This window comes from Rhinatrema bivittatum, chromosome 5 (genome assembly GCF_901001135.1).
Source record: "Rhinatrema bivittatum chromosome 5, aRhiBiv1.1, whole genome shotgun sequence".
Taxonomy (NCBI): Eukaryota; Metazoa; Chordata; class Amphibia; order Gymnophiona; family Rhinatrematidae; genus Rhinatrema; species Rhinatrema bivittatum.
Genome location: NC_042619.1, coordinates 8796780 through 8824052, shown reverse-complemented (window position 1 = coordinate 8824052; position 27273 = coordinate 8796780). Strand labels below are relative to the sequence as shown.

At 48.3% G+C, this 27273-nt stretch overlaps 1 protein-coding gene across 5 annotated transcripts in view; it reads right to left on the bottom strand.

Moving 5' to 3' along the window:
• The window catches only part of NUP98 (nucleoporin 98), a 435464-nt gene that overhangs the window by 24656 nt on the left and 383535 nt on the right, over positions 1-27273 (bottom strand). For all 5 annotated transcript variants that reach the window (XM_029601961.1, XM_029601960.1, XM_029601962.1 and 2 more), the window contains 7 exons: positions 22269-22426; positions 21037-21180; positions 19509-19663; positions 7701-7922; positions 7307-7548; positions 6307-6461; positions 4520-4631 (listed from right to left, as the gene is read on the bottom strand). In XM_029601961.1, coding sequence (XP_029457821.1) covers positions 4520-4631; positions 6307-6461; positions 7307-7548; positions 7701-7922; positions 19509-19663; positions 21037-21180; positions 22269-22426 — 1188 coding nt within the window. The remainder of the gene's footprint in view (positions 1-4519; positions 4632-6306; positions 6462-7306; positions 7549-7700; positions 7923-19508; positions 19664-21036; positions 21181-22268; positions 22427-27273) is intronic.

Here is a 27273-nt window from a genome sequence, read left to right as displayed (position 1 = left end):
CCAGAGCCAACTCACAGAGGGTGGGAGCCGGAGAGGCCCGCACGAAGCATCCCTTCTCCAAATCCCCCAGCCTCCGAAGCTCGCACATCCAATCTGTAATGCCTTGCAAAATTGTGCAAAGATTTCCAAGTAGCCGCCCTGCAAATCTCCTGGGGTGAAACCTGGTGACATTCCACCCAAGAAGTGGCCTGGGAACGCGTAGAATGAGCGTGAAGCCCCACCGGTACTGTCTTACCACACAGTAAATACACGGAATTGATGGCCTCCTTCAGCCAACGAGCTATTGTAGTCTTGGAGGCCATCCCACCTTTACGTGGACCATTCCACAAAATAAAGAGATGGTCTGATACCCGAAAAGGATTCGTAACCTCCAGATACCGGAGCAGAGCCCTGTGGACATCCAGCTTCTGTAAATCCTTGGCCATCGGATCTGAGCGATCCACATCGGAGGAGGGGGGGAAGTTCGATCGATTGATTCAAGTGAAAGGAAGACACCACCTTTGGGAGAAAGGAGGGGACCGTTCGTAAGGACACCCATGAATCAGAAATCTCAAGAAGGGTTCCCGGCACGACAACGCGCTGAAGAAATCGCCACAAAAAAATACCACAGCGTAAGATCCTTTAGCGTCGTCCGCTTTATAGGCTCAAAAGGTGGCGCACACAAGGACGAAAGTACCAAATTGAGGTTCCAGGAAGGACACGGGTGGCGAAGCGGAGGGCATAAGTGCTTAGCCCCCCTTAGGAAACGTGCCACATCCGGGTGCAAGGCCAATGCAACCCCCTGGACCTTCCCTCGGAGATAACCGAGCACCACAATCTGTACACGGAGAGAACTACAGGAAAGACCTTTAGAAAGACCGGCTTGCAGGAAAGCTAGGATGTCAGAGACTGACGTCCTCGTAGGATCCACCTCGCGATCCAAACACCAAGCTTTGAAAACTTTCCAGACTCTAACATAAGCCAAGGAAGTAGACTGTTTTCTCGACCTCAGCAGTGTGGCCACCACCGCATTAGAGTAACCCTTATTTTTTAAGCGTTGCTTTTCAAAAGCCAAGCAGCGAGACAAAAGCAATCCGCCTCTTCCAAACAGACGGGACCTTGATGAAGAAGAGCTGCGGACTTCCAAAACCGCAGGGGAGCCGTGGTGGACAGATTGAGCAGATCCGCAAACCAGGGGCGCTTTGGCCATTCCAGAGCTACCAGAATCACCTCTGCCGGATGGAGCTCTATTCTTCTGAGCACTTTGCCGATCAGCGGCCAAGGAGGAAACACATACAGTAAGATGTCCGCCAGCCAGGTAAGTACCAAGGCATCGACCCCCTCAGCCCCTGTCTCTCTGCGCTGACTGTAGAACTGCAGAGCCTTGGCATTCTGAAATGTTGCCATCAGATCCATGCTCGGTGTGCCCCACCAGTCGCAGATGAGCTGAAAGGCTTCGTCGGCCAACTCCCATTCTCCGGGATCAAGATGGTGGCGGCTGAGGAAGTCTGCCTGCATGTTGTCTACCCCAGCAATGTGAGAAGCCGCAATGCTGACGAGATACAGTTCCGCCCAGTCTATTAATAGACGAGCCTCCGTCGCCACTGGACGACTCCTGGTTCCTCCTTGGCGATTGTTATAGGCCACCGTGGTTGCATTGTCAGACAATACCCGGACCGACTTCCCCCGAAGGAGCAGGAGGAAGGCCTCCAAGGCCAGAGCTACGGCCCTGGTTTCCAAACGGTTGATTGACCACAGATTGTTCGAGATCATTGCCCCTGTGCTGACTTCCCCAGACAAACCGCTTCCCAGCCGGAGAGACTGGCATCTGTGGTGACGGCTGTCCAGTCGGGCATTACCAGGGGTACTTCATGCTCCAGATGTTCGGAGACAAGTCACCAGACGAGACTGCATCTCACGGAGTCCAGAAGCGGAAGATGGAACTGTTCAGACACCGGGTTCCAGCGGGACAGGAATGCTGATTGTAACGGATGCATATGAGCGAGGGCCCAGGGCACCAATTCCAGGGTGGATGTCATGGACCCCAAGACTCAAGTAATCTTTCACCCTGGGCATCTGCATGGACATCAGATCCCTCACCTGTCCCTGAAGCTTGACTATCCGCTCTGCGGTGAGGAATACTCTCCCCTGTGCCGTGTTGAACCGAGCTCCCAGGAACTCCAGAGACTGCGAGGGAACAAGATGACTCTTGGCAAGGTTGACCACCCAACCGAGGGATCTCAAGAGCTGAAGCACCCTGCGGATAGCTGTGTGACACAAAGCCTCGGACTTCGCCCGAATCAGCCAATCATCTAGGTAGGGGTGCACCAGCAAGTCTTCCCTCCGGAGTTGCGCTGCAACCACCACCATCAACCTTGGTGAACGTCCTTGGAGCAGTGGCGAGCCCAAAGGGCAGAGCCCGAAACTGAAAGTATGCAGAATCTCAGAAATCTCTGATGAGACGACCGGATGCCGATGTGGAGATACGCCTCCGTGAGATCCAGGGACACCAGGAATTTGTCTTGCTGTACAGAGGCGATGACGGACCGAAGAGTCTCCATCCGGAAACGCGGTACCCGAAGACATCGGTTGACTTTTTTGAGATCTAAGATTGGGTGGAACATTCCTTCCTTTTTCAGGACTATGAAGTAAATGGAGAAGCGTCCCCTGCGTAGATCTGCAGAAGGAACCGGCGTTATAGCCCCCAAGGCCAGCAGGTGCTGGAGTGTTCCTTGAACTGCCTCCCGTTTTTCTTGGTACCCGCAAGGAGAGATCAGGAACTTGTCCCGAGGACCCATATAAAATCTCAAGTGTAACCTTGACTTACCACTGGTCCAACATTAATTTTGTCCATTCCTCGAAGAAGAGCGAGAGTCTGGCTCCCACGTTTGGCACATGGTAGACAATGGGTACCGAGCAATGGACAGGCAGTATCTCACTGTGAGGCCTTAGTCACCGCTGCCCTTTGGATCCGGAGCGCTGTCGGGACCTCTTGTGGGACGGTGGGAACAAAAGCTTTCCCGCAGCTTGCCGTCTCCCAGTCTTCTTGGCTTTAAAAGCCTTGTGCATCAGAAGCACACATTCAGATGAAAAGGAGGAGTCAGAGGAGGAATCCGTAGCCCCCTCAGGGCTATCCTCATTTAAAGAAGCATCTGGAGCCGTACGGACGCCCTCTCCTGAAGGACTGAGCTGTGGAGACAGCGCAGGGGATAAAATCTCCACCCCCCCCCCGCATTCCACGCCATTGCCTGCAGCAATCCTAAAATGGCTGCCATTCCCGCGCTGATCAGGAATGGCGCAGCTGACTCGGGCCGACCCGTCCTGGACCGCATGGTCAGCAGTGGAGCGCGAATATGGTCTTCCCGCGGAGGAAGGAGGGTCCTTCACCGCCCTGCGAGCAGGGTGTGCAGAGGCCTTCGTGCGAGAGACGGCCGCGCGAGGAGCCGCATGCGCGGCAAGTCTAGCCTCAGGGCATGATCGAGCCCAGAAAAACGAAGGGCACAACTCGCCACAAACAACGCGGGAAAAAAAAAGAAAAGACAGCGACGCAGGTCAGAAGGGGGGGGGGGGGGGGGTAACCGGAGAGTCAGCGCAGCAAAGATTCACTAATTAATTTTTTTTATTATTTATTTATTTGTTTATTTTTTTGTAGGCGCAAACCTGCCCCCACGCTGTCCTTGGTTCTGGACAGCTCCGGCTCCTGCTGGGGTGAGTGAGCCGGGCTCCCCGGTATCACCCCAGTGCTGCTACTTCACCAAGACAGGGCCCTTGACCCTCTTAGCAGCTGCCTCGACCTGGGAGGATGGTCCCCTCAGGACCTACCAACCCCCTGGGAGACAGACATGCCTTCTTCTTGTCTTTTATTTTTTTTGAAAACAATTAAAAGAAGCCCCTAATTACCTAACTATTCCTAACTTTTTTTTTTTTTTTAAATCAGAAGAGACTGTGGGTTTTGCACCTCTGCCATCTGCTGGAGTCAGAGTAAGACTGAGGGACTGTGGGTGTTACCTTGGTATATATGCCAGGGTTGTTTTGAAAAACTGTCTCCATCTGCTGGAGGGGAGGCAAAACCCAGGTGTCTGGACTGATCCGGGTATGTACAGGGAACTGTGTTTTAGTTTTTAAATTTGATATATGTTGTGCCTTTTAGGCACTTCAAAGAAGATTACATTCAGGAACAGTGGGTAACACACCTCACGGAGCAGACTCTCAGCTCAGCTAATCTAAACCCTAGACTGCAGGTTTGCACCTCTACCATCTGCTGGAGTCAGAGCGATACCGAGGGACTGCAGGGGGCGCTCTTGGATATGTGGCAGTGCCCGAAGGATTTGTTCTCTGACTCCATCTGCTGGTCTGGAATGATCCGAGTATGTACAGGAAAGAAGATTACATTCAGGAACTGTGGGCATTTCTCTATCCCCAGAGGGATATACCTGAGGCAACGGAGGGTTAAGTGACATGCCCAAGGTTGCAGGACAAGCAGCAGGAAGTGAACCCTGGTTTGCAGGCCACTGCTCCACTTCAGCAGCTGAAGCCTTACCGGACTGAGCCAGACGGTCCTTGGCATTGTGGCACTCTATCTGCTCTATCCGACTGCAGAGGGATGTCACTTTGGTATGTAGCCTCTCCATCTCGTACCCCGAACAATCCTCCTGAAAGGAAAAACCCCGCAAAACAAGTTAATATCCTGGAAAGTTTCCTCCACATGCATCGTCTGCTCAAACAGGAAGACAGCAACTATGCTCAGGATTTCTCTCTATAGCAGACAATAAAATGGTGGGAGATAAAAGCCACTGAAGGAGGAAGTCTACAAGCCCCTACCACCAATGGTTCCTGATCCAGATGCCCTCACCACCTCGCTGACAGGAAAGGCCAAGGCTCCCCTCCCTTTTCCTATTCCTGAGTTGCCTGTATAATGGCAATCCTGCAAGTCCCATATATACCACCCATGGATCAGCAACCAATAGTGCTTTAGGGAAGTCTGAGAGCAGATTCAGATTATCCACAATTAATATTCAGGTTAATGTACATCATTTGCACATCCTGAAAGTCATATCTGGCAGCTGCTCCCATGTGATGGAGCGAATACCAGAAATGGCCCACTAATTCCTTTCTCTTCCAGCTCAATAAGAACCAGATCTGGGATTCTGGCACCAAGAACACAAGTACTGGATGCGTTTCCCCCTATTTTAATACCTAAATTACTTTTCCAAAACAATTGTTCTTAGTGGAGCACATAATAAAAACAAAACATACACAAGTAGTGAGATCATAGAAACAAAAAGCAGTAACAGTTAAATAGAGTTAAAGCCCCAGCAGCCTTTAGAAAAACGTATAGAAAGGAAACCAGAAAAATTATTTACTATCAAAATTAACAGCCTGAGAAAACGGACTCTCTACTCTCTTCACAGGGACTCATAACGGGGACGGCTCTACTCCACGCCTCTTGCAGTCTAGCTTCCTGAGAAGAAGGAAGTGACATGGCCGCCCCCGATGGCGAGAACTGAATCCGCCGAGGCACGGGCCCCTTAAGTCAGGAGAGATCCTGCTGTGGCGCCTTGTACCAATGATAACCCAGGCTGCCGCGTTCTGCACAAGCAGCAGTGCTTGTAATGAAGATCTGGGACTGCATCACTCTCCAGTCTGACCCAGCTAAAAGTATTTGAATTGCTGCGCCAAGCAGAGCTTACAAAAAGCAGCCTTAGCTCCTGCTCGAGTCAAGTTAGTCAACAAAGGGGTAAAATAAAGTTTCCAACTTGCAAAATACAGCAACCTGCCCAATACAGCCTCAGCTTTATGGAGATTTCACACTAATTTATTAGATAACATCCAGGAATTCACTGCCTCTGAACATTTACAAAGCAGGGCCAAACGCAAGAGGCCCGTTTGAGTCATAAGGCCATCAATATTCCCTCTCCCCCGACCCCACCAGAATTTTACAGTCCCTCCTAACTTTCCAGCACTCTACCCTCCCACCCCAGGCTTCATCATCTTTGGTAGCTCTTTAACAGCTCCCTCCTTCCTTCCTTGCATCACTAGTTTCTTTCCCTCCCAATGCTTCCCAGCTCAGAGGATCAGGCCCAGTCTTCTCCTGCACTGCATACTGCTAGGGGTGGGGAAGGAGGTTCCCTACAAACTTTGCCTTGATCTGTAGAGTGAGATCGAGGCGGGAGCATCAGCATCCAAAAAGGGACCCCAAAGCTGCTGCCACTGCAAGAGGAGTGGTTGGAAAGGGTTGAAGCCCCAGAAATGGTGGACGGGTTAATGCAGAGGCTAAAGTACAATGGCATCTTCACGTACCGGCACCGTAACGTTCACCTGCATTACCTGCTGAATCCGAGCCAGCATCTCAATGACCCGGATATAATCGAGGTAAAGCAGTCCGGCTGTATCCCAGTCCTGGATAAGGCTGCTGCGATCAGCGGGGGCCAGGTCTTTCAAGAAACCCTTCAAGTACTGGTAGCTCTCGCTGATGATGGCATCTGAGGGGAAACACACACAGGAGCCACATCACCTTCTGCTTAAGGTCACCAAGCGCTCCGGGAATCAACAACTTTAACCCCTGTGTCCGTGCAGCCATCCTGATCATTTCTCTCAAGGGCCTGGTCTCCCTTGCCAGGCAGGGACACCGCAAGCATGACCCAGTTAGACCCCATCGTCCAGGGCCTGTGCTCCATCAAGCCACAAAGACAATACAAAGCATTTTTTATTTGTATACAATAAAACTTGTATTAAGTGGGTAACAAAACACCAAACGCTTGTACTCTGTGTGGCACACTGCCTTGCCTCTGAAGAAAGGAGGAGTTCAAACGCCAAAGCCTCACTACACGTACTCTGCTAAGCGGATGAGATTCTGCAATGGTGCACAGGAGCCACGCTCAGCTGCTATAGGAGGACACGTCAAGGCCGACAGAGCATGGTGGCGCTGACAGCTTCACTGGCCTTCTGATATAAAGCGGAAACCTGATTGTCCGGCAGCTTCCTTCTGCATTTTTGGGCCTCTATTGGGCTGCATTTGGAGCTACCCTGGGTGAAGGGTAGCAGGGAGGGCCCCCACTGTTCCCTCTTATATCATCATGCTAGTGTTCAGCCCAAGGGCCACAAGCTGCAGACACCCTCCCTCCCCACCCCCAGAAGCAGATATAAGGCCCAGAGACCCAGACAAATTCTTCTTGAGCTGCCAGACCTGCTGGGATCACTTTTCTGAAAGCACCAAGGTCCATGAACGTTATCATTACTCAATTCATTTAACTGGGATGCGCTGATAATTCAGAGCAAAACCCTGACCCCTGGTGCTTAACTGCACTGTAAGCTTCTCGCTGCTCACCTGAGGCCAGGTACCTGATGACCAGCTTGTGGCACCGATTCCAATGGCCGGCTTTGGATAAATAAAGAGCTTCCTTGTGCCTGTCTCCTTCCCTCCTTGCCCGGATGGCCTTGGCTTCGTAAATCCACTGAGCTGGGATGCAGAGCCTCTTTATGAGGAATTCCTCCTTCTGCTGGGATTCTGCGGTGTCGCACAGGTCACAGTGGCGGTTTAGCAGCTCCCGGACAGCACTCTCACGCACACTGCACAAGAAAAAAGGAAAATCAGAAGTGCTGCTGAAAGCAAGCCTTGCACAGTTCAGCACAAAAAGCCCACTGTGCTCATTTCCAGAGTCAAACACAAAATCAGAAGCTCTCACTTTTAACAAGGCAAACGCTGGGGACCAGCAACTTACCGTGCATTTGTGATGTGCAGCAGGACAAAGATAGCCCACTCCCACAATCCCACACTCTCCAGCTGGGCAGCATAACTGGCATGCAACACGCCCTGACACTGCTCCGACAGGTGGGTGTAATTCAAGGCCTGAAGCACCATCCACAGGTGCCAACTGAGACGGTAGTCCAGGTGGTCAGAGGTTACACTGCTGGGGTCAAGCAGCTGGTTGAGATCGTAGTGTCTGCAAGAACAAAACAGTACTATAGACGGACGACAAATGCAGAGCTTGCTCGTAACTGGGATGGCTTCCACAAGTCCTCTGCTGAGAAGAGTGAATGCCAGACTCCTGTGGGAAAACCCCAGCTCCCATGGTCAGTTTTTTTCCTAGGGAAAAGGGAGGCCTGAAAAGGCTGCAAAATGGGCAGAGCAACACCTGAGAGACTGGCAGCAGTGAGAAGCCGCCCAATATGGCGGGTACTCAGTGCTGCCTATTAGTCTGATACTAACAGGTAACCCACTTGTATGATTCTGCTTTTACAGTCACTTTTTCTAGAAATCTGGGAGGCCACATTTTACAAGCACTGAGGCTCGGCTGTCATCTTGGGCTGGGGCTCACCACCAACTAACATCCAGTAAAATACGTCTATCCAGCAGCAGTTACCCAAAAGAGAGCAGTGTAGCCTAGCCCATAGAGAAGAATGCAAGTTCATGAACCCACTGCAGCAGGAGACACCACAGAAACTACTGAAAAAAATGAGGACTGAAGGAAAACTGGTCCTTACCTGCTCATTTTCATTCCTGTAGTACCACGGATCAGTCCAGACTGCTGGGTTTATGCCTCCCTGCCAGCAGGTGGAGACAGAGAAAAATTAACTGACACTGCTGGATAAGCACTGGTGCCACCTGCAGTTCCTCAGTATTGACCTTTATCCAAGCAATAAAAACACAGTTGCAAAAACCAAACTAATGAAAACCTTTTTAAACTATAACAAAATGGCCTTCCGTAAAAAAAAACAGCTGAGCGGGCGACTCTCCACCTCCTTAAATCGGGCGGGTTCTGGACTGATCCGTGGTACTACAGGAACGAAAATTAGCAGGCAAGAACCAATTTTCCTTTCCCTGTACGTACCCGGATCAGTCCAGATTCCTGGGATGAGAGTAGGGGGCTTTGGTACACCCCGCTCTCAGAATACACTCACCAAAGGAAGGAGAATCTGAGTCTCCCGCATCCAAATGATAGTGTCGCACAAAGGTACGTAGCGACTTCGAAGTCGCTGCCCTGCAAATCTCCTGAGGAGACACCAGCTGCGCTTCCACCCAGGCGGCCACCGGCGAATGCGTTGAATGAGCCCGTAAGCCCTCCAGAATTTCACAACCTCCTGTTATGTAAGTGGACCCGATCGCCTCTTTCAACCAACGCGTAATAGAGCCTTAGAAGCTTTGAAACCTCGCTTCGCACTGCTCCACAACATAAAAATGTGGTCGAACCTCCTGAAATCATTCGTCACCTCAAGATAGCGCAATAGAGCTCGCCGAACATCTAACCACTTCAGCTCCTTCACATGTGGAGCGGATGCATCTACCGATGGAAAAGCTGGAAGCTCCAATGTCTGCTTCACATGAAACGCAGAAACTTTCATCCAAAAAAGGCGGCACTGTCTTCAACGAAACCCCTGAAATCGAAATTTGAAGGAAGTGGTCTCGATAGGACAAAGCTTGCAACTCCAAAATTCTTCTAGCCAAGCATATAGCGACGAGAAACCCCATTTTGAGAGTCAAGTCCTTCAGTGACGCTCTCCGCAGGGACTCAGAAGGCACCGGACATAAATCTCATAGGACCAGATTAAGGTTCCAGGATGGACAAACACTTCTAACTTGGGGTCATCCTTGACAATCAGTTCAACCTTAAAAATTCGTTAACACTACTACCAAGGATTGCTTTTTTAAACTTCAAGTTCTCAGAAACCTCAAGCCACTTCTACACTTCAAAGACTTTAGACTTGTACTTCAAGCTATTATTTTGACAAAACTTGACTACTGCAACTCTCTGCTTCTTGGTCTTCCAGCCATCGTTTTAAAACCACTTCAAATGGTGCAGAATTCTGCAGCTAGACTCCTAGTCAATACCAATAGGAGGGAACACATCTCTCCCCCACTCTTCAAATACTACATTGGCTTCCAGTCAAATTCAGGATCCTATTCAAGGTTCTCTCCATTATACATAAAGTTATCCACAACCTTACTTCCCTCAACACTTCCACTCCTCTAAAGCTTCATACCTCCGCCAGACCTATCAGAAGTGCCTACCAAGATACCTTATTCGCTCCCCAAGCCAAAACATCTATCAGAAAACGCGCCATCTCCACAGCTGGCCCACACCACTGGAACGCGCTGCCACACGATCTAAGACTAGAATCCTGCCCGACGGTCTTCAAAAAAAGACTAAAAACATGGCTATTTAGTCAAGCCTTTCAGGACACATAACTTATCTTCCATTCATTAATGCTCTCCACTAACTTTTCCTTCAGCCTTTCATTTCATCCACCCCTCCCCCCTTCCACCGTTTAATATTTATTGTATTTTCATCCCTAAGTCTTTTTCCTGTTCCAAGTTCATCTACCTGTTTGATGTAATCGCAAGCTTTTTTGCGTGTTAATGTTATAATGTAAACCGAAATATGTAACTTTGCTACATGAATTGCAGTATATAAAAATGTTAAATAAATAAATAAATAAATAACTGGAGGATGCAAATTCTTTGCTCCTCTAAGGAACATAACATCCAGATGAGTGGAAATAGCAGAACCCTCGATCTTACCACGAAGGCAGCCCAAGGCCGCCATCTGCACTCAGAGAGCTAGGAGACAAGCCTTTAGCGAAACTGTCTTGAAGAAAAGATAAAATGTCTGGGACAGAGGACTTGAGAGATCGCACTCCATGAGCAGCGCACCAGGAATCAAACACATTCCATTCGCTAACATAAGCCATATTCGTGGACTTTCTGCAAGCCAGAAGAAAGGTGGTCATGACAGTTTCAGGATAACCTCTACTCTTTAACCTTGGCCTCTCAAAAGCCATGCCACTAGACAAAAGTGAGCAGCCTGGTCGGAAAATATGGGGCCCTGACAAAGGAGACCCTCCAGATGCCCGAAGCGAATCAGTCCATCCACTGCCAGGAAGAAAGGATTGCCAAAGAGGTAAAGCGAGGTGACAAAACATTTTTCAGATACATCAGAGAAAGGAGAAAAGTCCAAAGTGGTATAGTGAGACTGAAAGGTGAAAAGGATCAATGGGTGGAGACAGATGAAGAAATGGCAGAAATATTAAACGAATACTTCAGTTTGGTCTAGAACCCTGCCATAAGAAATTTAAGCAGAACCTCAAAACCTGGCTGTTCGAACTAGCTTACACTCAATGATCTCCCCTGCTTCTGAAATGCTGATTACTTGTTCCTGTTTCTCTGATCCATTGCCACTCGCCTATTTTATATTTTTCTCGCTGCTAAATTTTACTTTATCGGTCGCTGATCTCCCATTTATTATTAGACTCGCCATAAACTATGGACTATGTTTAGCTTTGGTTTAATTGTTTATCTTTGGTTTAATTGTTTTTGTTCTTTGTTCTTAATTGATATATATTATGTCCACCTTATTTCATTTTGACTGTAAAGCTTGTTGCTGATTTATTGTTTATTGTAAACCGAGGTGATGTTATTAACGTGCCGCGGTATATAAAAAAAATCTCTAAATAAATAAATAAATAAATAAAACTAAAGACAACCCCGGAGAAGGACCATCGCTAGTTAACAAGAAACTGGAGGGGAGCGGAATGGATGAAACTCCGTTTCCAGAAGAGAATGTATGGGAAGAGCTGGGGAAACAAAGTGGACAAAGCCATGGGGCCTGATGAGGTTCATCCCAGGATACTGAGGGAGCTCAGAGATGTGCTGGCGGCTCCGCTGCGTGACCTGTTCAATAGATTCCTGGAAATGGTGCCGAGTGAATGGAGAAGAGCGACGGTGGTCCCGCTTCACAAGAGTGGGAGCAAAGAGGAGGCTAGAAACTACAAGCCTGTTAGCCTCACCTTGGTGGTGGGAAAAGTATTGGAGTCGCTGCTGAAGGAAAGAATAGTGAACTATCTACAAGGAGCAGAATTGATGGACCAGAGGCAGCATGGTTTCACCAAGGGAAGGTCCTGTCAGACGAATCTAATCGACTTTTTTGATTGGGTGACTAAGGAATTGGATTGAGGAAGAGCAATCTATGTCATCTACTTGGATTTTAGCAAAGCTTTTGATATGGTCCCACACAGGAGACTTGTGAATAAAACGAGAAGCTTGGGAGTGAGTGCCAAGGTGATGGCCTGGATAGAAAACTGGTTGAAGGACAGAAGACAATGTGTAGTGGTAAATGGAAGTTACTCTAAAGAGAGAGCAGTGAGTGGAGTGCCGCACGGGTCGGTATTTGGACTGGTCCTGTTCAATATCTTTGTGAGTGACATCGCCGACGGGATAGAAGGTAAGGTTTGCCTTTTTGCGGATGATACTAAGATCTGCAACAGAGTGGACACGCCGAAAGGAATGGAGAGAATGAGACGGGATTTAAGGAAGCTGGAAGACTGGTCGAAGATATGGCACCTGAGATTCAATGCCAAGAAGTGCAGAGTCATGCATATGGGGTGTGGAAATCCGAAAGAAAGGTATTCGATGGGGGGTGAAGTGCTGATGTGCATGGAGCAGGAGAGAGACCTTGGGGTGATAGCGTCTAATGATCTGAAGTCGGTGAAACAATGTAACAAGGCGATAGCTAGAGCCAGAAGAATGCTGGGCTGCATAGAGAGAGGAATATAGAGTAAGAAAAGGGAAATGACTATCCCCTTGTACAGGTCTTTGGTGAGGCCTCACCTGGAGTACTGTGCTTAGTTCTGGAGACCGTATCTCTGAAGGGACAGAGACAGGATTGGAGGCGGTCCAGAGAAGGGCGACCAAACAGGTGGATCGTCCTCATTGAATGACTTATGAGGAGAGATTGAAGAATGTAAATATGTATACCCTGGGGGAAAGGAGGAGCAGGACTGATATGATACAGACTTTCAGATACTTGAAAGGTTTTAATGATCCAAAGTCAACGACTAACCTTTTCCGTTGGAAAAAATTAGTAGAACTAGGGGTCACGATTTGAAACTCCAGGGAGGAAGACTCAGAACCAATGTCAGGTGGATGCCTGGAATGTTCTTCTGGAGGAAATGAAGACTAAAACTGTGAAGGATTTCAAAGAGGCATGGGATGAACACTGTGGATCCATAAAGGCTAGAGGATGGAAATGAAAAGAAGAGCCATGGGGATGGCTTGCTGGAATGGTGGCTACTACCTGGTGATTACTACCCTTACTCAAAACGTCTTCACACGGTTAATGCAACTCCAACATTGCTCTCTGCTTCAACGGCAAGTGGAAATGTGGAAAAGAGGATTTGCTTTTAAACAACGAACAAGGACTGAACTACACAGTCTGGGTAAACAAGCGTGGGGGAAGCTTGCTGATTGCAGCGGTTACTATCCTAAACCAATTAAGCCTGATACATCACTTTGAATGCATATACAGCGTTGCTCTCTGCTTCAATGGCAGGGAGAAATGTGGAAAAGAGGATTTACATTCAGACAACATCCAACAAGGCATGGATCTGTGCAGCCTGGGTAAACAAGCATCGTGGTAACTTGCTTGATGTGGCGGTTACTACCCATAACCATTAAGCCTTATGCTCACCTTTGATGCAACTCCAACATTACTCTCTGCATCAATGGCAGGGGGTGGCAGGAAATTTGAATCAAACAGTTACCAACAAGGGCCCTGAACTTGGTGGTCAGTGAAGCAGATAAGAATGGGAAAATAAGTGTTGGAGCTTGCTGGGCAGACTGGTCTTTTTCTGCCGTTTTTTCTGTGTTTCTATGTTCTTGCCAGAAGAATGGCTTGGCCCACCACAGCATCTGCAGCCACCTGCTGGTTGAGACAGTAGTGTGAAGTGAAAGAATGAAGTGACGACTACTTGGCTGCTTTGCATATGTCCTGGATAGGCATCTCGCCTAGGTGGATGATGGAGGCTGCCATTGCTCTGACTTGGTGAGCCTTTGGTAAGGTAGACAGGGTTTCTGTTCTTCTGTTGTAACAGAACAGGACGCATTGGGAGACCCAAGACGATAGGGTTCTCTTGAAGACTGGGAGTCCGGGGGGGCATTTGGGTTGAAGTAGACAGAGTTGGGAGGCCCTGGACTCTGAATGTGTGCGCCATTTGCTGTAAGCTAAGGCATGTTTGCAATCCAATGTGTGAAGCCGTCTTTCCATTTCGGATTAGTGTGGCTTCGGGAAGAAGGTTGGTAAGGTGATTGGTTGAGGTAGAATGCTGATACCATCTTGGGGAGGAAGGACAGATGAGTTCTTAAAGTCACCTTATCATGGTGGAACTCCAGGTATGGTGAGTAGTGAATCAACACTTGCAGTTCACTGCCCCTCCTTGCTGAGGTAAGGGCAACTAGGAAGAGGACTTTCCAGGAAAGATACCTCATGTGACTGCTGTCCAGAAGTTCGGAGAGCAGGACCATCAGATGTTCTAGAACTAGATTGAGATCCCAAGGAACCAGTGGTTTTTGAATTGTTGGGCGCAGCTGTAGAATGCCTTTCCTGAATCCAGAGATGAGCGGATGGCATGACATCGGGAAGCCATCATGAGGGAGGTGGTAAGCTGCGATAGTGCGGACATGTACTCTAACAGATGCTGTTGCCAGTCCTGTCTGGTATAGGAAGTGAAGGTATTCCAAACATTCCAGAGGGCAGGAGAAGGGGTCTACTCCGTGTTCCCCGCACCACTTCGAGTACCTGACCCACTTGACTTGGTAGTTTTTCCTGGTGGACATCAGTACATCTTGAATTGGAAGCAGTAGATTTAGGTATTTTAAAACAATTCTTTTGATCTCCACACTGACAGATGGAGGGGGAAGCACATGGGGTGAAGCAGGGACCCTCAGTTCTCTGGCAGTGGATTCCGAGCATGCCCAAGGGGTACTAGCTACCCAATTGATAGCTGGACTAGGTGGGTGTTCCATGGTTGCCTGGGCCACGTTGGAGCTGTAAGAATGAAAATAGTCTCTGTCCGTGATATACTTCTGTACAGTCCTCGATATGAATGGGATGGGAGGACAGACATCTAGCAGTCCTTCCATCCGTGACATGAGAGCAGCATCCTGTGCTAGCTGGTGCAGCCAGAACCGGTTGCTGGCACTTTCCTGTTTCCCGTGGCGAAGAGAACTATGGAGGGGTGACCTCACGCTTGATAGGAGCGGTTTGCCACCTCCCGGATGAGTTCCCATTCGTAGGGATGAAACATCCTGTTGAATCGGTTTGCTCTTGAGTTGTCTATGTGGACCATGACTATCTTCTCCTGCAGGGCATCCCTGGACATGTGCAAGGCGTCCCTGATCGCTCGCGGTACCAACGGGTCTATTTACTGCATTCTCTTCCAGACCAACCATCAGCCTAGGGTTTGAAACTGATCTATTTGGGTTCCCCAGCCCTTGCTTCAGATGTCCGAGGTCAGGGTGACCTGATGAGTCAGCTGTCGGAGGGACTTTCCCATGATCCTTGTCATAGGGCGCAGTCACCACTGGAAATCCCTCTTCATTGCCTGTGGTGACCTTTATCCGTCATGACAGGGGTGATGGGTCTGGGGCAACCGGTCACCAGTCGATGAGATAAGGAAACAGTTGCATTCCCTGTTTCCTGAGATTGGCCACAACCACTGCTAGGCACTTGGTGAAGACTCCGGAAACGACAGCCCAAACGGGAGCTCTTTGTGCTGGAAATTATGCCCATTGCCCTAGAAACAGAGGCTCTGCCCACAGGTACAGTGGATGAGAATGTGGGCATATGCATCCCTCGGATCTAGTGCACTCCCTCCAGCCGTTGGGTTGTAAGAGGGGTAGGATAGACTTGAGGGGAGTCATCTTGAACTTTCCCTTGAGAGTGTATCTAGTGAGCATCTGTAGATCCAGGATGGAGTGAAATCATCCAGATTTCTTGGAGATGAGGACGTATGGGTTCCGCAAGGAGATGGAGAGCTGGCAGATGCAGTCCTGGTGAAGCTTAAAGTTCAGGTTGTAGCTCCCCCAGATGGTCTGCAGTACCCAATGGTGGGTCGTAATTTCCTCCCAGGATTGGTGAAAATGGGAGAGTCTTCCTCCCATTGTTAGCAATGGGGATGGTTTGGGTGCCCCCAAAAACCTCTGCTGGGTCTTGGAGCTGGTTGGATCCTGCGGCTGACGCGGGTTGCATTGTTAGCCATGGCTCTGTATCTGCTCTGGATGTGGTCCCCTGGATGGTTGGTCTGACTGCGGGCGAAAGGAGGAGTAAGGTCTGCCCGTACGCAATTGAGTGCGTGTTCTATGGGGAGCGGGATAATATCTTCTTCCTGATGATTGATCTCCCAGCGAAGCCAGGGACTGCACGGCAATATTTTTTTCTTTTAGTTGGGCCATTTCCCACAATTTGTCCCTGAAGAGGTTGTCCGGGAGACAGGTGAGGTCGGTGAGCTACTCATGAACATCCTCCCTGATAGCACTTGCCCGTAGCCATGCCAAACGTCTGGCTGTGATAGCTCCCACGGAGATCCTGGCTGACATATCAAATGCCTTGTAAATGGTGCGGAGCAGGTGGCTAGGCCCTTCTCCATTAAGTGCAGCTGGGCCAGCTGGTTGCCATCCAGGTCATGCCCGTCACCAAGGGCTTCTGTGATTGCAGGCACTCATACAAATATTGGGTGATGTAAAACTGGTGCTGCTGAATTTTGGCATTCAGCATCTCAGCCTGAAAGTATGTCTTCCGAAACTGTCCAAGTACTTGTCCTTCCCTGGAGGGGTAAATTAGAGTGCAGCCGAGATCTCTTTGCCCTCTTCATGGCTGACCACCACGATGGAAGCATGGGGGAGCTGTACCATACTGTAATAGGGTGATGCACACATCCTGAACTTCAGGTCTGTTTTGCAGAATGTCGCCGACCCTGGGGGAGCTATCATGCTCTGATCATTAACTCATCCAAGACAGCATGTGGAGGCAACACAGTTGGCCCTGCAGGTGTCTCAAAAATCTTAAATATCTCCAGGACCCCCGCCCGGGGGTCTGGCACCTTTCTGGTTTCTATATGGAGGACACTCCCCCACCTTCTCCACGAGCTTGGCGTAAGAGAGGTCTTCTGGCCGGGAGATAGGTCGAGGTTGTTCCTCCCCCGGGGGGGGGGGGTCGGGTCGGAGGGATAACCCGAACAGCCAGGCGATGTAGAGGATAAGTCGTACACGGAAGCCTCCTGAGGTAAATCTCGAGGGGGACCTAGTACCTGCCGGTCAGTATCCTCGCTCGGTGATTGTATCGTTGGGGGGGGGGGGGGTGTGGGGGGTAGAATGCTGTCCCTGCCCATACTGCTGTCCCAACGATGATAGAAACTGTGTTAATATTTGTGAAATTTGTGTCATCGCCTGGGAGGCTAGGGTTCTCTCCAAGGTCCTCTGGGAGGCAATGCCGCCAGTAGGCTATCAGAATCTGGGCCTCTAGGCCGCAAGGGTGCCTGTTGTACACGAGGGGCCCGCTTGTGCCTCTTTTCCAAGGGCTCTTGAAGGTGTGACCCCTCTCGCTTGCGCTGAAGACAGGTTGGAGAAGGTCTTGGATGAATGCAAGGATCCTGTTGACCCATGGACTGATGTTGGTTCCACGTCTGAGAGCACGAGCTCCAGGTCCAGAACAGGCACCCTGTGCAAGGCTGGCTGCTGGGCTGTAGGTGACAAGCCCTTATCTGCCGGAGGGTCTCCTGTTTTGATGTGCTTTTCACCTTTGGGGATGGATCCCAGCGTTGGTGCATCGATAGACACCCTCCCGTTCCTTGATCCTCCATCGTGTTACCTATGTTTCAAGGCATGTGTGTTGATATGGCATTGTGTGCCACTTCGATGTTTTGATGAGTGAAGCGGGTGGGTACTTGGGTGCAGAGAAGTGCGTTGATGCGCCTGAGACTTGCCTGGACCTTGGAAGCTGTGGATCTTCCGGCGCTCCCTGTGTAGAAGTGGCATGGGCACGCTTCTGTGGGGCCCTTGAGTCGCCTGTGGGCCCTGCTTAGGAGGCCTCTTGCGTCCTTGCTCTTGGCGGTTCCCGGCTGGGCCTCGGAGAGGACTGAGTGGATCCTTGTGATGGTTCTGTAACACCCGATCCTGATGCTGCCTCCTTCAACTTTATCTTCACAGCTCTTTGCCAGCGTGCTCTAGGGGACATGCGGTCGCAGTCCCTGCAGCTGTACAGGTCATGGTCGGGCCCCAGGCAAATGAAACAGAGCATGTGGTCATCTGTTACCAACTTCACTTCGCCACACCAGCAAAACAAACCCAGGTGGTCTCAGCATTCCCACTTTGCTGTTTTGCAGCAGGGTGAAACAAAGTACCCTAAGTTGTAGCCAAAAAAACAGCAACGGTAAAGGAGAGGAGAGCTTCGCATGCATTGAGGACCTCCGCCACCTAGACGACTGGAGGACGTTCCCAGGCAGTATGGCTAATTCAGCCTGCTTATCTGCAGGTAAAGGGCTGTGCCGTGACCTTGCAGGCTAAAAATGCCTTGTGCATCAACATGATAAAGGTGAAAAAGGAGAGGCACCATCAGAGTCCTCTTCCAGAGGATCAAGCTCCTCCTCAGACTGCCCACCCCCCCCCCCCCTCCCGTGGGCCCCCAGGTCGTCCTCGGAGCTGAACTCGGCTGGAAAAAGCTCAGGCAAGAGATCCCCTCCCCCCTGCTGCAGCCTTCCCCTTAGCGGCGAGTGTATCCAAGATGGCTGCGTTTCCCGCGCTCAGCGGGAACGGATAGTCGGCCCCTCACAATGCAGCCTTCGGCCCACCAGAGTTGCACTGCTTCCGAGCTGCCGCCGCAGTCCCTCCTGATGTGCCCTCTTCACCAGAGAGGCAATGGGAACAGCGACCGGAATGAGAAAGGCACGTGGAGCAGTCACCACACGTGGTACATTGGCACCTCCTTCAGCATAATCAGGCTGGCTGCGACACACGGCAGACGCCCAAGTGAGGAAAGGCAGCGGGAAAGCCTAAAACAAAATGTATGCCACTGAAGCTGTTTCCCTCTACCACCGGTGACGGGAAATTAAAGCAAAGAAAAGTAAACGCGCCTGCTTCCCTTGATTTCCTCTTGCTACTATTTGTTAAACTTTATAAAAGACACAAAATGACCAATCTTATCTGAAGTGCGGCAGAGGCTTCTCCAAATCCTCCCGGCAAAATCCAGGGAGCAATAATCTAGGGGCCCCAACCCCTGCTCGTCCACCTCTGCAACCAGGAGGGATGGTCCCACCAGGACCTGACAACCTCCTGGGAGAGAAATCTTCACTCGATCGAAACCTTTTTTTTTTTTTTTTTATTTCCAAGTACAGAACTGCAGGTTTTGCACCTCCACCATCTGCTGAAGAGGGAGAAATACTGAGGAGCTGCAGGGGGCACACCGGGTTAAGAGGCAGTGCTTGTGAAACTGTGTCTCCATCTGCTGGAAGGGAGGCAAAAATCCAGGAGTCTGGACTGATCTGGGTACATACAGGGAACCGAGTTTAAAAAAAGGTGTGGATAAGTTCCTAGAGGAAAAATCCATAAACAGCTATTAATTAATAAGCAATAGTAGCTTGAGATCTATTTAATGTTTGGGTGCTTGCCAAGAAATAGTGACCAGGATGCTGGGCTTGATGGACCCTCGGTCTGACTCAGTATGGCACATCTTATGATCACTACTCCCCCAAGTCCCACTTACCTGTCGCTGTACAGTTTCAACAGATGAAAGCAAACATCTTGCAGGGGCCTCTTTGCCATCTCTTCTTCCTCCAATGTTTCCTCCAAATCAATCCCAGAATCTTCTAGATATGGAGGCAGGGGGGATGAGGCATATGTCTCGTGCTCTGCTGGGCTCTATTCGTTTTGCAAAATAAGAAAAAGGTGTCTCTTAATGTGAAAAACTGATACATGCATCAGCATGGAGAGGAATTCTTTTCAAGGCTACCAGTGCAATCAAGAATTAAATATAAAGTAACAAAGCTAACAAACATTCCAATTCATTCACTACCCTGGATTAACATAATGTTGAGAGCTTACAACCTGCTCGGATCTTTATGCTCTTCACATCCGTAAAACTGACCAAGCTTTCCCTCACCAGAGAATAGGCTTTTCCAATCGCCACTCCTATACCCTGGAAAGCTCTTCCCCAGGGTCTCAGAATGATTAAGTGTCCAGTGTAAAGTGTAAAGTTTGCTTTTTCAGCAAACATTTTGCTAATGTTTATGCTTTGATTTATGAATTTTTACTCAGCTATTTAATGTACTAATCTTGTACGTTCTGTTTGCTAATTGTTTAATTTTATTATGTATGTGCTGTTGTAAGCTGCTGCGGGCCTTGGTATAGGCAGCTAATAAATGTGGATACCTAACAGAGCTCTTGTTACACGGGGTGGGAAAATGAAGAGGTTTGACAGGTCAAGCTGGAATTTAGCCAATGCATGAAGACTACAGCCACCGGGAGAGAAGGAGGTCACCTGCACCACAGTGCCGTGTTGCTACTTAAAGAGCCTTCCCCTCCCCCCAAATAAAGCTTTACCTCGGCAGTCAGACTACGAGCCTAAGGCAAGTCTCAAGGACAGAGAGAAAGGGGGATAAACCCCAATGAAGCCTGCAGCCGCCAGAGCAGCCTCATGACGGGAAGGGATCTGGGCAACCAGATTTACACCCCCCCACAGATGCACAGACGAGCTCACAATTGGGTTCTCCACATCTGCCTCAACCAGATGTGGAGAACCCAAAGGATTTCTAAAAATAAGAAAAAAAAACACCACACCCCAGGAGGAAAGTCAATAAGTAAGACAAAACTGCAGAACGGCAGGTTCAGCACCCTATGCCACCTGCTGGAGACAAATACTGAGGGCCTGCAGGTGGCACCAGCACTTATCAAGCAGTGTCAGTGAAACTTCCTCTGTCTCCATCTGTTGGCAGGGAGGCATAAACCCAGGAGTCTGGACTGATCCGGGTATGTACAGGGAATGCTCGATTTAAAACCTCTGCACTTCGACTCACCTCAGCAGCAAGATGCATTGCAGAAGTCCCATCTGCCTTTAACCTTAATGTGAAAGGAACCAGAATGTGCGAAAGCATTGCCAAGCAATGCTCTAGAGGCCATCGCTGAGCGACACACTGCTAGGTGCCTCGGGGCACACACCCTGTGAGTTCCTACCGTACCAGGAGTTTAAGATTTGCTTATGAGACACAAGGAAAGCTCAGAGGGGATCCTCATACCTGAAATGCCTCCTCATACATTCTGAGTGCTCTGGCAATAGGTGCAGTTGGTGGGAGCATGTACCAAAGGTGAATGGCCAAACAGCGCTTCCAGTCCAGCAGGGAGCACACATTGATACTTCGCTGATCTGACAGCTGCCACACCTGCACAGAAGCAACAGAAAAAGAAATCAGGCTCTGTAGGAGCTCAGTGCAACCATGTACACAGAGGCAGAGTACAATGAAAACACAGCAAACAGAACTATTACACAAAGCAAACTCGCTGCATGGTCAGGCCAGATTGGGAAAAAAAGTGTCCTTGAAGTAAGCTGAAAGGGAGAGGGAGAGGGTCCCCCCTCCAATGCTGAAGCCTTCATGGTTGCAGTCCATGGCAACCTGTTCTTTCTTTCCCCCCCACCTCTGGCCCTACCAGCTCTTTAGAGGCCACAGCAGTCTAAGGAGATACAGGAATAAAGACATCAACCTCCCATCATGATGGAAGGAAGGGAACCGAGATTGAGGCTACCAGTGGTCCTGCAAGTAATGTGCTGCAACAGGGTAGAGGTGGAGGAGCTGTGACCAGAGAGATGGAGGAGTACCTCTGACACCTCCCACACCACCATTAGCTGTCTGGTGAGCAGATGTGACAGTGTAAGAGGCAGGAGCCTAAGCCAAGCTGTTTCTGGTTTGTGGGTCTTATATGTCCGACCACACTGCTCTGGTTTAAGAATCAGCAAATGGCTTATAAGCACTAACTATTCCAATGACGCATGCTGGCTAGGCCAAGCGAGGTACTGGAGGAGCACTGGCAAGTTTTGTCTACCAGGGTATCGGATCTGGAGTACAGTGCTGGCAGGTGAGCCAAGGACCAAGACAGAATGTCTTGTCAGTCAGGCACCTCAACTCCTCCCCGACCCACATGCCAAGTCAGCGTTGCAAATACAAAGCCTAACGCACATTCCCAAGGAGCCTGAAGGGACAGAAAACAGAAACACACGGCTTTTTCTGACGTAATCGTACAGGTCTTGCACAAGGTTTGCTAACTCAGTGGGCACTGCTGCAAGTGAGTCTGCAGAGGATTTACAGTGCTGAAGGACACATACACATTTCAGCGAGGACTCCCATCATCTTCAGAAAGGAGCTGAAAGCACTGCAGACCCATGCTCTTTCCACTGCATGCTAAAACATGGTTGCCAGTCACTGCACTCACAGCATGAAACGTTTTGGAAGTGCCACCCAAACTCTACACTTACTGGCTTGCTGGCCATCAGCGTAAAGATGCGCATCCTCTCCTCCTGGATAAAGCGATCGGCCTGCAGCCTGTTCCAGTCCACCAGCTGCATGGCCAGCAGGTCCCTGGCCTGCTGACTGCCTACCTGTTGAGAGAGCAGCAGGGCCAGCCTGTGATCACCTGGAACAAACAGAGTGCGTCAGTCTTGCAGATGTATACAGCCGATTTCATCAGGCACAGTGAGCTAGCTGGCTATATAAGGACTTAGCCCACCACATCAAACATTTTGCAAATAGATTGGACTGACTGGCTAAGTTCAGCCACCTAAATTTCATTAGCCGGTCAAATTCTAGGTGGGCCTAGGAATGCACTTAGAGCGAAGAGAGAAAGTTAGTGATGATTTTCAGCACCAACTGGACAAATCTAGGCAGAGGCAAACCCTCCATCCCAACATATAAAAAAAGAAAACAGCCTCCAGCACCCTGATTCCCCCTCCCTCTAAGGAAACGGTCTGCAGCAGGCAAGGGCACCCCGAATTTACCTCCCTCTCACACACACATTTGTAGTGGGGCACGGTGTTTCAACCCATCCCTCTCACCCTTGTTTAAAAAATAAATAAATTGGGGTAATCCTCCTGAATCCCAAATATTTCCCCAAGCTGAGCGAGAGGAGGCAAGAGGCTTACCTCTTCTGTCTCACATGAATACTGAGGTGACCCCATGAAAAGAAATCTATGGGGGATCCCCTGGGTATCCATTTTTGGACAGAATGGAGAGAGTGTGGTTTCCCCTTATTTAGATGGTAGGAAGTGAGGCTCTTGCAGAATTTTTTTTTTTTTTAATCAGCAGGGAAGAAAGACCCTGTGGGGTCTTTTTAAAATAATCTGCGTTGTGTGCATGGAAGACAAGCAAACTTTTTTTTTTTTTATTATTAAATAAAATGCAAGTGGACAGGATGGCTCGCATATTTTATTTTATTTAAAGAGAAATTAGCCAGTCAGTGCTCGATATTTAGCACTAAGTTTAGGCGGAGAACCCAGCCATACTAAAAAAGCCAAATTTTAAAAGCTAAATATAGACATATTCAGCTTAAAAACCTAGCTAAAATTAGATGGTTACCTTCCCTGCATTTGGAGCAGGCTGAAACACACAGTGAACTAACCAAGGTGTGCTTTCATCCCCTTACTCGGACTAACCTACTAATTTACTGTAAGGTGGAAACTGGAGTTAGCTTTTTGCAGGAAAATCTATCATGCTGGTGCTATTTCCAGAACTGGCGAGAGGAAGGAGCACTGACGAAAGCGACACTAGAATCTGAAGACAAAGCAGGCATGCAGAGCAGAGGTGCAGCTGACTCAGTCTACCAAGGAGAGGTGGGAAAGTAAACCAACATGAAATGACATCAAGATTTTGAAAAGAAGTTGGCCAGAGAGGCAAAAACTCAAAAACCTTTTAAAATGTATCCAGAGCAGAAAGCCTGCGAGGGAGTCAGTTGGACTGTTGGATGATCAAGGGGTTAAAGGGGTATTTAGAGAAGATAAAGCCATCGTAGAAAGATTAAATTATTTCTTTGCTTCGGTGTTTTCTGAAGAGGATGTAGGACAGATACACATTCTGAAGAAAGTTTTCAGATTAACTGAACCAAATCACAGTAATTCTGGAAGATGTGATAGGCCTGATTGACAAACTGAAGAGTAATAAATCACCTGGACCGGATGGTTCACGTCCCAGGGTTCTGAAAGACCTAAAAAATAAATTTCAGACCTATTTCAATTAATTTGTAACCTATCATTAAAATCATCTAATGTACCTGAAGACTGGAAGATGGCCAATGTAACCTCTATATTTAAAAAGGGATCCAGGGGTGATGATTCGGGAAGCTACAGACCGGCAAGCCTGACTTCAGTGCCAGAAAAAATCATGGAAACTTAAAGAATAAAATCACAAAACAGGGTTTGATGGGACACAGCCAACATGGATTTACCCAAAGGAAGTCTTGCCTCACAAATCTCCTACATTTTTTTGAAGGGGTGAACAAACATGTGGACAAAGGTGAAGTGGTAGATGTGGTGGATTTGGATTTTCAGAAGGCATTCAACAAAGTCTCGCCTGAGAGGCTTCTAAGAAAACTAAAAAGTAATGGGATAGAAGGTGATGTCCTTTTGTGGATTACAAGTTGATTAAAAGACAGGAAACAGTAGGATTAAATGGTCAGTTTTCACAATGAAAAAAGGTAAACAGTGGCGTGCCTCAGGGATCTGTAGGACCGGTGCTCTTTAATATATTTATAAATGATCTGGAAAGGGGTACAACGAGTGAGGTGATCAAATTTGCAGATGATACAAAATTATTCAGAGTAGTTAAATCACAAGCAGATTGTGATAAATTGCAGGAGGATCTTGTGAGACTGAAAGATTGGGCATCCAAATGGCAGATGAAATTTAATGTGGACAAGTGCAAGGTGATGCATATAGGAAAAAATAACCCTTGCTGTAGTTAGGTTCTAACTTAGACGTTAACACCCAAGAAAGATCTAGGTGTCATAATGAATAATACATTGAAATAGTCAGCCCAGTGTGATGTGGCAATCAAAAAAGCAAACAATGTTAGGAATTAAGAAGGGAATGTCAAATAAGACTGAGAATGTCATAATGCCTCTGTATCGCTCCATGGTGAGACCTCACCTTGAATACTGTGTACAATTCTGGTCGCCGCATCTCAAAGAGGATATAGCTGCACTGGAGGAAGTGCAGAGAAGGCCGACCAAAATAAGGGCATGGAGCAGCTGCCCTATGAGGAAAGGCTACAGAAGTTAGGGCTGTTCAGTTTGGAGAAGAGACTGCTGAAGGTGGTTATGACAGAAGTCTACAACATCATGAAAGGACTTGAACAAGTTAATGTAAATCGGTTATTTACGCTCTCAGATAATAGAAGGACCATGGGGCACTCCATGAAGTTAGCAAGTAGCACATTTACAACAAATCCAAGAAAATTCTTTTACACTCAGTGCATAGTTAAGCTTTGGAATTCATTACGAGATGCGGTTACAGTAGTTAGTGTAACTGGGTTTAAAGATGGTTTAAGTTCCAAGGAAAAATCTATAAACTGTTATTATGGTAATTAATAAGCAATAGTAGCTTGAGATTTATCTAATGTTTGGGTACTTGCCAGGTACTTGTGACTTGGATTGGCCACTGTTGGACACAGGATACTGGACCTGATGGACCCTTGGTCTGACCCAGTATGGCATATCTTATGTTCTTTGCTATATTATCAGAGGTGACCAGTTTCCCAGTACAGGCTGACTTGGCTACACTTTGCAGAGAGGAAGACAGAGCGATATCTTGCAGGTGGGTCAAATTTGATCAGCTGACAGTTGGTATATCGAGTTGCTTACCTGTAACAGGTGTTCTCTAAGGACAGCAGGATGTCAGTCCTCACAAATGGGTGATATCATTGGATAAAGTCTGGCACAGAAAACGTCACTAGTGGACGGTTTTGTCAGACAAACCTGATTGATTTTTTTTTACTAGATAAGTAAAGAATTGTATCGAGGATATATCTCGATGTGATCTACTTGGATTTCAGCAAAGCTTCTGATACAGTCCCGCACAGGAGGCTTGTGAATAAAATGAGAAGCTTGGGAGTGAGCGCCAAGATGGTGGCGAGGGTCACAAATTAGTTGACTGACAAAAGACAATATGTGATGGTAAATGGAACCTTCTCTGAAGAGAGAATGGGGCTAAGCAGAGTGCCATAAGGATCAGTGTTGGGACCTGTCATGATCAATATCTTTGTGAGCGACATTGCAGAAGGGATAGAAGGTAAAGTTTGTCTATTTGCAGATGATACTAAGATCTGCAACAGATTGGACATGATGGAAGGTGTAGAGAAAATGAGACAATTTAAGGAAGCTTGAACACTGGTCGAAGACATGGCAGCCGGGATTCAATGCCAAGAAGTGCAGAGTCCATGCATCTGGGATGCAGTAATCCAAAAGAGCTGTATGTGATGGGGGGTGAAGGGTTGATGTGTATTGAGCATGAGAGGGACCTTGAGGTTATATAGTGTCTAGCAATCTGAAGATGGCGAAGCAATGTGACAAGGCGATAGCTAAAGCTAGAAGAATGCTGGGCTGCTTAGCAAGAGAGGAATTACCAGTAAGAAGGCAGTGGTGATAATGCCCTTGTACAGGTCCTTTGTGAGGCTTCACCTGGAGAACTGTGTTCAGTTCTGGAGACCGTATCTCAAAAGGAATAGAGTCAGGATGGAGGTGGTCCAGAGAAGGGCAACCAAAAAAGCTGGGTGGAATCCAAATGACTTATGATGAGAGGTTGAAGGACCTAAATATGTACAGCCTGGAGAAAAGGAGGTGCAGAGGAGACATGATACAGGCCTTCAGATACCTGAAAGGCTTTAATGATGCACAATCAGCAATAAACATTTTCTGTTGGAAAGAAATCAGTAGAACTTGGGGGTCATGAAATGAAACTCCAGGGAGGAAGAGTCAGAACCAATGTCAGGATATATTTCTTCATGGAGAGAGAGGTGGATGCTTGGAATGCCCTTCCAGAGATGCTGAAGACAAAAACAGTGGAAGAATTTAAAAGAGCATGGGAGAAACACAGGTTCCTCTAAAGGCTAGCAGACAGGAATGAAGAAAAGAGTGCACGGGGATAACTTGCTAGTATGGTATGGATGCAACTCCATTTCTCTCGGCATCAAAGGCAGGGAAAAAAAGGAAAATAGTAATTAGACTCAAACAGCAACCAACAAGGGCACTGAATTTTATAGTCTGGGAAAACAAATAAGCATGGGGGTAACTTGCTGATGTGGCTGTTACTACCCTTAACAGATGAGCCTGAAACTTTTGATCCAACACCAACATGGCTCTCTACTTCAACTCAAGAGGTGACAGAATTGTACTCAAAACAGCAACCAACAATGGCTCTGATTTTGATGGTCTGGGAAACTGATAAGTATTAGGGAGACTTGTATGGCACATTAGATGCTACCATAAGCTTGCTG